The sequence below is a fragment of the Chiloscyllium punctatum genome, chromosome 36 (genome assembly GCF_047496795.1).
Source record: "Chiloscyllium punctatum isolate Juve2018m chromosome 36, sChiPun1.3, whole genome shotgun sequence".
Classification (NCBI taxonomy): Eukaryota; Metazoa; Chordata; class Chondrichthyes; order Orectolobiformes; family Hemiscylliidae; genus Chiloscyllium; species Chiloscyllium punctatum.
This window is the reverse complement of record NC_092774.1, coordinates 12,650,367-12,662,613: the sequence shown is the minus strand read 5'-3', so window position 1 is coordinate 12,662,613 and position 12,247 is coordinate 12,650,367. Positions and strand designations below refer to the sequence as shown.

The following is a 12,247-nucleotide window of genomic DNA, read 5'->3' as shown; positions in this document are numbered from 1 at the left end:
AGATTATATTTCAAAGGGATGTGAGCACATTCAAAGGGATATCTTCATATGTAAAGTGACGCAGTTATATCTAAATGAATCTACATTTCAAAGGGACGTTGCCCTATTTATAAGTAGAGACAATCTGTGTCCCAATGTTGAGTCTTAGAAAAGCTCTGCATTTAAATTACATTCTTGAGAAGGTAATTTATAGATTAGGGTGTAGAGGTTAGGGAGAATTGGCCGTGCTAAGTTACCCATAGTGACCAGGGATGTACAGGTTAGGGTGGCTTGGCCATGGGAAATACAGAGTAAGGGGTTGGGTTATGGGTGGGATACCATTCAGAGGGCCAGAGTGAAATAGATGGGCTGAATGGCCCGCTTCCACCTTGTCGGAATTCGATGACCCTCCCCACAAAGGAGCATTTTATCTGCATCTATCCTGTCAAGCCCCTTTCAGAAATCTACTGGTTTCAATAGAGGTATACAGCACAGAAACAGACACTTCGGTCCAATTTGTCCATGTTGACCAGGATTCCCAATCTAAACCAGTCCCACTTGCCTGCATTTGGCCCATATCCCTCTAAACCTTTCTATTCATGTATCCATCCGAATGCTGTTTCAATGTTGTAACCGTACCTGCATCTACCACATCCTCAGCAAGTTCATTCCACATGCAAATCACCCTCTTTCAAAATGTTGCCCCTCTGGTTCCTTTTAAATCTCTCTCCTCACATTAAAAAAAGCCCCCTAGTTTTGATTTCCCCTTCGCTAAGCAAGAGCCATTTGCTATTCACCTTACCTCCACTCTTCATGATTTTATCAATCTCAATGAGGTCACCCCCAACTTCCTGTGCTCCTGTGAATAAAGTCCCAGCCTCTCCTCATAACTCAAACCCTCCAGTCCTTCCAACATCCTGGTAAATCTTTATTAAACCCTCTCTAATAGTGTTCTTCCTATTACAGGGCCACCAGAACTGTACTCCGTACTCTGAATGTGCCCTCACCAACATCCTGTACAACCACAACATGATGTCCCAACCCCGATACTCAATGGGGTGAACAATGAAGGCAATGTTGCGAAATGCCACCTTAACCACCCTGACTAGCAGTAATGAAACTATCAAAGAACTATGTACCTGAACACCACCACCCCCCCCCCACCCCACACACACACACACACACACACACACACACACACACACACACACACACACACACACACACACACACATAAACTCACATGCACACAGATACACACACACTACTCTGTGGGGTGAAATTGTATTGGCAGAACTATATTTGCAGCTACATTCAAGTTTGTACAAAAAGCACACAATCTGCAGGCAGTCAATGCATGTAATATTTTACAAATTCAGACTTTGGAAACAGAACCAGTCTGATTCAAGATTGGAATACCAACAGACTGAAATCTCACCTTTAATGCATTGTCTGAGCAGACATGTCTTTTTTTTTATAAAACCTGAAGTCATCTCAAGAACATTGTTACACATTAATGAACCAAAGCCCACACCCATTCTAAGAGATGAAGACTATCTAAGTTTGTTCAATATATTCTATCAGTTGCATGACACTGATCTTTTGATGTAAGTTCTGTGTCTTATGATGCTGTTCTATGAGGCTTATGTGTCGATGAGGCAGGATGGTACAGATGAGGCGATTGAGAATTACAGATCACCGAGGAAGGATTGAAAGAGAGAGTTAAGAAGAGCAAAGAGAGGACACGAGCAGTCTTTAGCAAACAGAATAAAGGAGAACCCTAAAGCTTTCGATAGGTATGTGAGGAATAAAAGGATGATTAGGGTAGGAATAGGGCCAATCAAAGACAGAAGTGGGAAGTGGAGTGTGGGCCCTGTAGAGTTCGGAGAGAGGCTAAATGAACATTTCTCATCAGTGTTCACTCAGGAAAAGAATGAGGTACGAGATATTGGACTCGAAAGGACCGAGGTTGGTTACACACAGGTGTTATCAATTCAAGGAGGAGTGAAAGTGGACAAGTCCCCTGGGCTAGATGGGATTTATACAAGGATTCTCTGGGAAGCGAGGGAGGAGATAGCAGAGCCTTTGGCTTTGATATTTGAGTCGTCATTGTCTACGGGTTTAGTACCTGAGGACTGGAGGATTGCAAATGTGCCCTTATTCAAGAAGGGCAGCAGAGATGACCCAGGTAATTATAGACCAGTGAGTCTTACATCCATTGTAGAAAAGATTAGAAACTGGAAGAAGGCAGCGAATGGTGGTTGATGGAAAATATTCAGCCTGGAGTCCAGTTACTAGTGGTGTTCCACAAGGATCTGTTTTGGCACCACTGCTGTTTGTCATTTTTATAACTGACTTAGACACAGGCATAGGTGGATGGATTAGTAAATTTGCAGATGACACTAAAGTCGGTGGAGTACTGGACAGTTTGGAAGAATGTTACAAGTTGCAGGGGGATTGGATAAACTGCAGAATTGGGCTGAGAGGTGGCAAATGGAGTTCAATGCAGCTAAATGTGAGGTGATGCACTTCGGGAAGAATAACAGGATGGCAGAGTAGTTGGTCAATGGAAAGATTCTTGGTAGTGTGGATGTGCAGAGGGATCTTGGAGTCCATGTACATAGATCCCTGAAAGTTGCCACTCAGATGGGTAGTGCTGTGAAGAAGGCACACGGTGTGTTAGGTTTCATTCGTAGAAGGATTGAGTTCTGGAACCGCAATATCATGCTGCAACTATACAAAACACTGGTGCAGCCATATTTGGAATATTGTGTATAGTTCTGGTCGCCCAATTACAGAAAGGATGTGGAAGCATTGGAAAAGGTGCAGAGGAGATTTACCAGGATGTTGCCTGGTCTGGAGGGAGGGTCTTATGAGGAAAGGCTGAGAGACTTGGGTCTGTTCTCATTGGAAAGAAGAAGGCTAAGAGGGGATTTGATAGAGACATATAAGATGATCAGAGGATTAGATAGGGTAGACAGTGAAAGACTCTTTCCTAGCATGGTGACGTCAGCTTGTACAAGGGGACATAACTACAAATTGAGGGATGATAGATCTAAGATGGATTTCAGAGGCAAGTTCTTTATGCAGAGAGTGGTAAGGGCGTGGATTTCCCGACCTGCGAAGGTAGTCAACTCAGCCACATTAGGGAGATGTAAACAATCCTTAGATAAGCACATGGTTGATTTTGGGATAGTGTAGGGGGACAAGCTGAGAATAGTTCACAGGTCAGTGCAACATCGAGGGCTGAAGGGCCTGTTCTGCACTGTACTGTTCTATGTTCCATGTTCTAAACTTAGTGCAGGAGCCTGAAAGAAATGAGCAGCTTTAAAACAAAAACCTCTTGGAGCTCAAAGCGTTCAATGAGAGTCTGAGCCCGGTGGTAAGTTCAGGTAACCTTTATTGCAACCCAACTTTGTCACAGCTTCAGATCCCCCCAGCAAAAAGGCAGAGAAAAAGCAGTTGCTTTTTGAACAGCTCAAGGTCAAAGTGCACACACCACACGTCCCCTTGTCCCACCCCCCTCACTGTCTTTACTATTGGTCAGCACCAAGTTGTCCCTTTGTAATTGGATCCTTGGTACATCCGCAACCCGGAGGAAGTATTGCCTCACTCAGCAATTTTAACCCATACCCTGTCTCCAAGTAAGTGGCTCCCTGCTCATTTGCAAGGAAGGGGCAGTGTAGAGTCAACCAGACTGCTGTGGGTCTGGAGTCAGGTGTAGGCCAGACCGGGTAAAGGATGCAGCTGGAACGACTGAGTGAATCCTTTCCCCCAATGGTGGTTCCCTTCCCTAACAAGGGAGAGAGTGAATCAGATGGGGGCTTTCTCCCCCGCACCACCCCCTCCCTGAAACGGTCTCATTGTTAGATTCCGAACTCCACATTTCTGACCGAATACCGATTCTGCCATCTGTCTTGGCGGGATTCAAACCCGGGACTCCCCGGAACCGGGTTGATAGTCCAATCGATCCCCCTGCAATGGCACGTGAACTCGCTGATGGGTCAGCAGGTGGGAGGTGCGGGTGAAGCCCTTCCCGCACTGAGAGCAGGTGAACGGCCTCTCCCCGGTGTGGATCCGCTGGTGGGCCAGCAGGTTCGAGGAATCGCTAAAGGCCTTCCCACACTCGGGGCAGCTGAAGGGCCTCTCCCCCGTGTGGACGCGTCGGTGGCTCCGCAGGTTGGAGGAGCTGGTGAAGCCCTTCCCGCACTGAGAGCAGGTGAACGGCCTCTCCCCCGTGTGGATCTGCTGGTGGGTCAGCAGGGTGGAGGAATTGCTGAAGGCCTTCCCGCACTGAGAGCAGGTAAAGGGCCTCTCCCCCGTGTGGATCCGCTGGTGCCTCATCAGGGAGGAGACTTCGGTAAAGGCCTTCCCACACTCAGGGCAGCTGAAGGGCCTCTCCCCCGTGTGGGCCCGCTGGTGCCTCATCAGGGAGGAGATGTCAGTATAGGCCTTCCCACACTCGGGGCAGCTGAAGGGCCTCTCCCCGGTGTGGACACGCTGGTGTCTCCGCAGGGCGCAGCCGTGGGTAAAGGCCTTCCCACACTCGGGGCAGCTGAAGGGCCTCTCCCCCGTGTGGATACGCTGGTGCTTCTGCAGGGTGGAGACGTCTGTGAAGGCCTTCCCACATTCAGGGCAGCTGAAGGGCTTCTCCCCCGTGTGGATGCGCCGGTGGCTCCGCAGGGCAGAGGAATAACTGAAGGCCTTCCCACACTCGGGGCAGCTGAAGGGCCTCTCCCCCGTGTGGATCTGCTGGTGCCTCATCAGGGAGGAGATGTCGGTAAAGGCCTTCCCGCACTCGGGGCAGCTGAAGGGCCTCTCCCCAGTGTGGGCCCGCCGGTGCCTCATCAGGGAGGAGATGTCGGTATAGGCCTTCCCGCACTCGGGGCAGCTAAAGGGCCTCTCCCCCGTGTGGACACGCTGGTGCCTCATCAGGGAGGAGGAATATCTGAAGGCCTTCCCACAATCTGGACAGCTGAAGGGCCTCTCCCCCGTGTGGTCCCGCTGGTGGGCCAACAGGTGGGAGGAATGTCTGAAGGCCATCCCGCAGTCGGTGCAGGGGAATGGCCTCTCCCCGGTGTGACTGCGCTGATGAGTCTCCAGGGCAGACGGGACACGGAAGCCTTTCCCACAGTCACCACACTTCCACGGTTTCTCCACGGGGCGGGATTCCTCAGGTTTCTCCATAGCCACAGCTTCAGCTGCACACAAACACGTGTAGAGCCCCTCCCTGCCGTGAAGTCCCCTTCCCAGGCCGTATAACTGTTTCAGGCTCCACACACAGTGCGCTGTAACAGAGGGGTCTCTCGTCCAGTCCCACTGATGCTGAAAACGTCCTCAAACAGGAACCAAAAAGTGTAGATCCCTCTCACAGTAATCACAGTCAAAAATAGTTGCGGTCCCAATGGATTCAGAGACTGTCAGACATTGACATCAAAGTGAGGACTGCAGACACTGGAGAGTCAATCAAAAAGCACAGCAGGTCAGGCAGCATTTGGAGAGCAGGAGAGTCAATGTTTCGGGTGTAAGCCCTTCATTCGTTGATTTTGAAACTTCAGTCTTCAGATTTTCAAATACTCTGCAAAAAGGGATTACAAAAGGGATGATCAGTGCAGGGTAGAAATTCTGAACAATCAATTCTACTTTCTGTGGAATATCCTTTCCTTTTGTTATTCCACAAAATTGAAAGCACCATCCCACTCTCCCTTCCCCTCTGTTCTCACTCTGCTCTAACTAATTCCCCTGAAGATTCAGGATCTTACAGGGGCAGAAAAAGCAAAAACATCAAGACTGACATCTCTCTGAATTTTGGATACCTCCACCTGAAAGTTAATATCTTTCACAACACTGGGATCCTGCTGAGAGTGAACAGGTCTGATTTTGGGAAGCAATAAAAGTGTCAATTCAGGGTGAACCTGCAATGCAGCTTCTTGAGGAAGGACCAGACACAAAATGGTTAACGTCCCTGGGAAGGTGGGAGCAAAATGAGACATCAAGGCATTAACACCAACACACTTCAGTCCAACTCTTTTGCTTCCAGTCAGGAGAAAATGAGGACTGCAGATGCTAGAGATCAGAGCTGAAAATCTGTTGCTGGAAAAACACAACAGGTCAGGCAGCATACAAGGAGCAGGAGAATCGACGCTTCGGGCATGAGCCCTTCTTCAGGGCTCACGCCTGGTTCGTCAATTCTCCTGATCCTTGGATGCTGCTTGACCTGCTGCGCTTTTCCAACAACACATTTTCAGCTGCTTCCAGTCAGGGCAAAACATGCTCTGAAAGTCCAGCCTTCACAACCACACTTCTGCTTTCACTGAAGACAATTAGAGTCACACAGCACGGAAACAGAACCTTTGGCCCAACCTGCCCAGATGTCCTAAATTAATCTAGTCAAATTTGCCATCACTTGCCCCCTATATGGGCCGGGTGCTGACAGCTGGGACTAAATTGGGTTGGCTCTCTTGTCAGCAAGGACAGAGTTGGACCGAAGGGTCTGTTTCTGTGCTGTACATCTCTATGACTCCAGTCACATTTGCCATCACTTGGCCCTGACCCACCTGAACCCTTCATATTCAGATGCCCATCCAGGAGCCTTTTAACTTGTCATCGTACCAGCACCCACCACTTCCTCTGGCAGCTCACTCCATCGCTCAAGCGACTCCACGTTGAAAGCATCTGGTCTGGTGCACCAGATGACACCAGGATAATCTCAGATCGTTTCAGATCGCATCGATACTCAGTCAGTGACTTTCCCGATCAGGATGTTGTACGTGATCAAACAGGTCAGTGAGTAGGCGATCCCCCACCTCTTAGTTCAAGTATCTCTACGAGAACTCCCTTGCTGGAGGGTCCCTTGAAGACACTTCAACTGGATTTCATTGAGTTGGAGAAATGAGTTGAGTTGCTATAAATATGTTTTGCTTATTGCTGATGTCTTTTCGAAGTGGATTGAAGCCTACCCTCCTCCTAACGCTACTGCTGAGACTGTGATAAAGATTTTGCTTAAGGAAAGAATTCCCCCCTTCAGTATACCTGCATGCATTAGCTCAGACAATGGACCACACTTTGCATGTAATATTAACGGAGAACTCTGTTCCCAGCTTTGTATTTGTCGGGAACTGCACGGTGCTTATCATCCTCAGGTGACCAGCCTTGTTGAATTTTTAACCAGACTCAAGACTAACCTTGCCAAATTAATGGCCGAATCTGGCCTCTCCTGGTTATGTTAATCCCTGTGGCCTTATTCCAGATGTGATCCATGTCTGCGGGCAAGACACGACTGTCTCCAGCTGAGAGTCTCTCTGGTCACCCCCTCCGTACCCCTTGGAACGGTTCGGCTCCCTTCTCAGTCCATGTCCACCACGTGACCGAAGCAATCATTGGTTATGTTCTTGCTCTAACTAGTGTTATGCGTGCCTTTCACTCTCAGGAGCATGCGGCCTACAGCGATGTTCCCTCCGTTTCAGCCTCATCACGGGTAGAGCCCAGTTCGTTGGTGCTCGTCAAGAACTGGACTGGCAAAGGTCTCCAACCTCGTTGGGATGGCCCCTTCCAGGTTCTACTTCCAACCCCTATGGCGGTCACAGTCGCTGGGCACTCAGCTTGGGTCCAACTGCACCGTTGTAAATTGATTGACCGCACCAATCAAAAGGGGGAAAGACGAGGAGAGAATTCTGGAATCCCAACAAAAGGAGTGGACCCTGTCCATTTGGGTTTTTGAATCTTGCTGTTGTTCTAATGTTAATCTTATTACAGATACTTGAACTAAGAGGAGGAACATGTGGGGGATCACTTATCTCCTCACCTTTCTGATCACGTACAACATCCTGATGGGGAAAGCCACTAAGTATGGATGGGACCAGGAATGATCAGAGGTTATCACCACCCATACTGAGGAGATGTCGTCCAGTGCACCGGACCAGACGCCTTTGACGTGTGGAACGTGATGAAGATTGATTATTGTAATGGACTCTTCCATCAGAAAGACCAGATGGTCCATCTGGACAGTAGAAATCAGGGGGAGTTACCATGTCTTTACCGAACCTGTCTTTTTGATCTTACCTGCAGACGCAAGCCTAGTGAGGATAAAAATGATCAACCCCGTCATTATGGTAAATATTTTAAGGACGCCCAGGAACACCATCCCTTTTTGTAGGACGGGCCGATTCGAGAAAAGGGAAGCCTGATAGGGGAAACTCCTCAATCCACAAGGAACTTATTTATACAGGCCCACAGAACGCTCTTCACACCAGAGGCGGTAGTATGTTACTCCTCTCTATCGGGAGATGACTGACTTGCCCCGTCCCCAGTCCCCGAATCCAATCTATTCGTCAGACTCCCTCCTGCCGACCCTCCGCGGTAATTAACTCCCATCCCTGAGCTGACAGGGTCTGCTCCCGCCCTGGATTCACTCCCATTGCTCCAAGTGAACAGATTTTCCCGCCCCACCATTTGCCCAGACGGAGGGATTTTCATTCATTCAGTGTCACTTCCGCGTTGTGACGCCACAATAGGAGCGGGTGGGCGGGGCCAAGCCGGGCGCACGCATTGCGCCTGCGCTGTCCTGTCCTGCACCGTTTGCAACCATCCCTTCGCTTCAGAGAATCCCCACAGTGTGGGAGCAGGCCACTCGGCCCAACGAGTCCACACCTAACCCTCTGAAGGGGAACCCACCCATACTGCTCTACATTACCCTGACAAATACACCTAACCTGCACATCCCTGGGCACTGTGGGTAATTTCGCACGGCCAATCCCAATCAAGGCCAGTGAGCAATGTAGTGATGTGGGAAATGAACATCACAGAATGATGGAGACAAGGAGAGGAAATGTACCAGCAATTAAATCTGGATTGCAAAGATCTAAACCGAAAACAGGGTGTCTGCATGTATGCTGCACTGTTACAAAAGTGAATGAATTGACTGCACACATTGAAGAGAATAATTATGGTCTGAGACTCCTTACAGAGACGTGGCTTCAGGACGACAAGGATTAGTCCTTGAACGTCGAGGGGGGTAGTCAAACGGGAAGCTAGGTGAAGGCAGAGGGTTGGCATTGCAAATCAAAACACTGATCACAGTAATCCGGTGTCAGGTCGGATTTCAGGTCCTGGCTTCTCTGTCCTCTGTTGATCTCCCTGTTCTCAAAGAGCAAGATGTTCAGCTCTGCTGAAGTTTTGATTCCCCAACACCCCACCCCTCAACCCTTTTACACCTTCCAGAACAATACAACATTCAGTCAATCGAAACCCAATCCACTATCTCCCAGCCTGACAACCGACCAGTCACAGAGTGTAGGCGTACCAGGGAATCAAACAAGAAAAGTGAAACAAAAAAAACAGAAATAAATACGTGCTCATGCTTAATGTTTGTCAATAGGAAGTAAACCAGAAATAGGGGTCTCCCAGGATTCTGATAGTGCCATACTTGAGGAATTCTCTTTCCCTTACATGTAACTGTTCGTACGTAGCTATGATTTACAACAATATTTACACCAACAGAAATAAAGCATCTGTTACCAAATAGACAGAGATACACAGCACGGAAATAAACTTTTTTGCTGTAAGCACACACAAGTCCTTGGGGGTGAATTTGCATTTGCAGAATTATATTTTCAGATAAATTCTATTTTGCTCAAAAATGCACAATCTGCAAGCTGTCAGAACATATTGTATTTTATAAATTCCTACTTTAGAAACAGAACTAGTCAGATTCAAGGTGGGGATAAAGACAGACTCTGACTTTTAACGCATTGTCTGAGCTGAGATTGGATTAGATTCCCTAGAGTACGGAAACAGGCCCTTTGGCCCAACAGGTCCACACTAACCTTCCAAAGAGTAACCCACCAGGCCCCATTCCCCATATTTACCCCCTGACCAATGCATGTAACACACTGGGCAATTTAAGCATGGCCAATTCACCTCACCTGCATATTTTTGGATTGTGGGAGGAAACCGGAGCACCTGGAGAAATCTCATGCAGACACGGGGAGAATGTGCAAACTCCACACAGACTGTGGCGAGTGGCTGGAATTGAACCTGGGTCCCAAGCGCTGTGAGGCAGAATTAAGAACCACTGAGCCACCGTGCCGCCCAGATGTTGTTACCTTTTGTTATAAAACCTTATGTTATTGAGATTTACATATGAATGGTAGTTGTAACCCACTGTAAAAGATGAGAGGGGTAACAATCCAGATTTGTTCAATATATCATTTCACGAGCAGGCATTGTCATGTTTTTCCATAAATTCTGTGCGTTCTAATCTTATACTCCGCAACCACCTGATGATAGAGCAGTGCTCCGAAAGCTAGTGCTACTTCCAAATAAACCTGTTGGGCTATAACCTGGTGTTATGTGATGTTTAACTTTGTCCAGGTTCAGGTGGATTGACCATGTTCAGTTACCCAGTGTTCAGTGGCTTCGATTGGATTGGCTGTGCTAAATTACCCATGGTGTCCAGGTAGGTGCAAGTTAGAGTGGATTTGCTATGCTAAATTACTCAGTGCCCAGTAACGTGCAGATTAGGTGGGCTAGCCATGGGAAATTCACAGTAATAAAAGCAGGAGTCAACCATTTGGCCCATCCAGCGTGCCCCGTTCTTCATTGTGATCATGGCCGATCTATCCATCGTCTCAGCTCCTCCTAGCAGCATTGCCCCAACTACCCTTAATTCCCCAACCATGCAAAAACCCATTTTGAATATACTTAATGAAGACAATTCCATAGATTCACTATAGTCCAGGAAGAGCAGTAGTCCTCACTTTCTCCTCCTCATCTCTGTCCTAAATCTACTCCCCCTAGTCTTGAGGTCTGGTCTTACCCACCAGCAGAAATGACTGGATAGGGTACGGCTTCATCCCCACAGTGTAATGAATTCCCACTTTCCACCAAAATCTGGGATGTACTCACTCACTTAGTCGCTGTCTCACAAATGCAAGATTTCATTGTAACTTCTTCTGCTCCCAGTAAGGATAAAACATCTTTGAAAGCTGGTCTGAAAGTCCAGTCTTCACAACCACACTTCTGCTTTCGCCAAAGACGATTAGTGTCGTACAGCACAGAAACAGACCCTTTGGTCCAATTCATCTGATCAGATATCCTAAACTAATTTAGTCTCATTTGTCTGCATGTACCCCATATCCCTCCGAACCCTTCCTATTCATATCCCCATCCGGATGCTTTTTAAATGTTGTAATTGTACCAGCCGTCACCACTCCCTCTGGCAGCTCGTTCCATACATGCACCACTCTCTGCGTGAAGTTGCCCCTCAGGTCCCTTTGAAATCATTCCCCTCTCACCTCAAACATATGCCCTCGAGCTTTGGACTCCCTTACCCTGGGGAAAAGACCTTGGGTATTCACCATATCCATGCCTCTTACAAACGTTTATCAGGTCACCCCTCAGACTCTGATGCTTCAGGTGAGGATCTAAAATTTGAATTTAGGGTATTGTCAGACTCAACAAGTATATGTAGATTTTTACTAACCACAAAATGGCTTTTCAATTTAAAATAATACAACAAAATGGCTGAGAATAATGATTGAACTCTGTGAACTTGTCCTGCTGTTTTGCAGAATTAAGCTACAATCCAAAGATAAGAGGACAATGGAGTTTGTTTAAAATGAACACGGACACATTAATTGACCATTTGAACTAACCTTGAGCTGCTACCATGGCATGATGATTTACGTAATTAAGACCCCTTTCCCAGGAAATATCATTGGATTAACCTGCTCTAAATCATGTCACCTTATTACATTTGATTGGTCTTTTCTTGTAATTAAGGCTGTACTGTCTCTTAAAAAAACCTAAATAAATAACGTGTCATTTTCAAATGTAATTGCACAACTTCGCCATGGAACACAGAAGCTTTAATCACTGTGTTGTTGGACAGAATTGGGTCAAGATGCCTTATTAAACTGATAACCTTGCTTTGTACAGACTGCATTTCATTGATTCTTTAGACCAATCGCGAACTAAAAGGCCCCTTAAGAGGGGTCTAGATCTTCACTCTGGATAGCTTGACCTGGCCAATTAACCCTAACCTGCACATTCCTGGGAACTATAGGTAATTTAGCGTGGCCAATCCATTCTAAGCTGCGCATCCCTGGACACTATGTGTAATTTAGCACAGCCAATTTACACAAACCTGCACCTCCCTGGGCACTGAGAGTACTTTAGCATGATCAATCCAACCTAACCTGGACAAAGTAAAAAAAAAATCACACACACCCAGGTTATTGTCCAACAGGTTTATTTGGAAGGACCAGCA

At 47.4% G+C, this 12,247-nt stretch overlaps 2 protein-coding genes across 2 annotated transcripts in view; both read right to left on the bottom strand.

Moving 5' to 3' along the window:
• The window catches only part of LOC140460757 (uncharacterized), a 216,668-nt gene that overhangs the window by 190,761 nt on the left and 13,660 nt on the right, over positions 1-12,247 (bottom strand). The window lies entirely within an intron of this gene.
• LOC140460785 (uncharacterized) overlaps positions 3,363-12,247 on the bottom strand; it is a 33,783-nt gene continuing 24,898 nt past the window's right edge. The window contains exon 4 of the mRNA XM_072555469.1: positions 3,363-4,983. Within this exon, the coding sequence (XP_072411570.1) occupies positions 3,907-4,983 (1,077 nt within the window). The 3' untranslated portion in view covers positions 3,363-3,906. The remainder of the gene's footprint in view (positions 4,984-12,247) is intronic.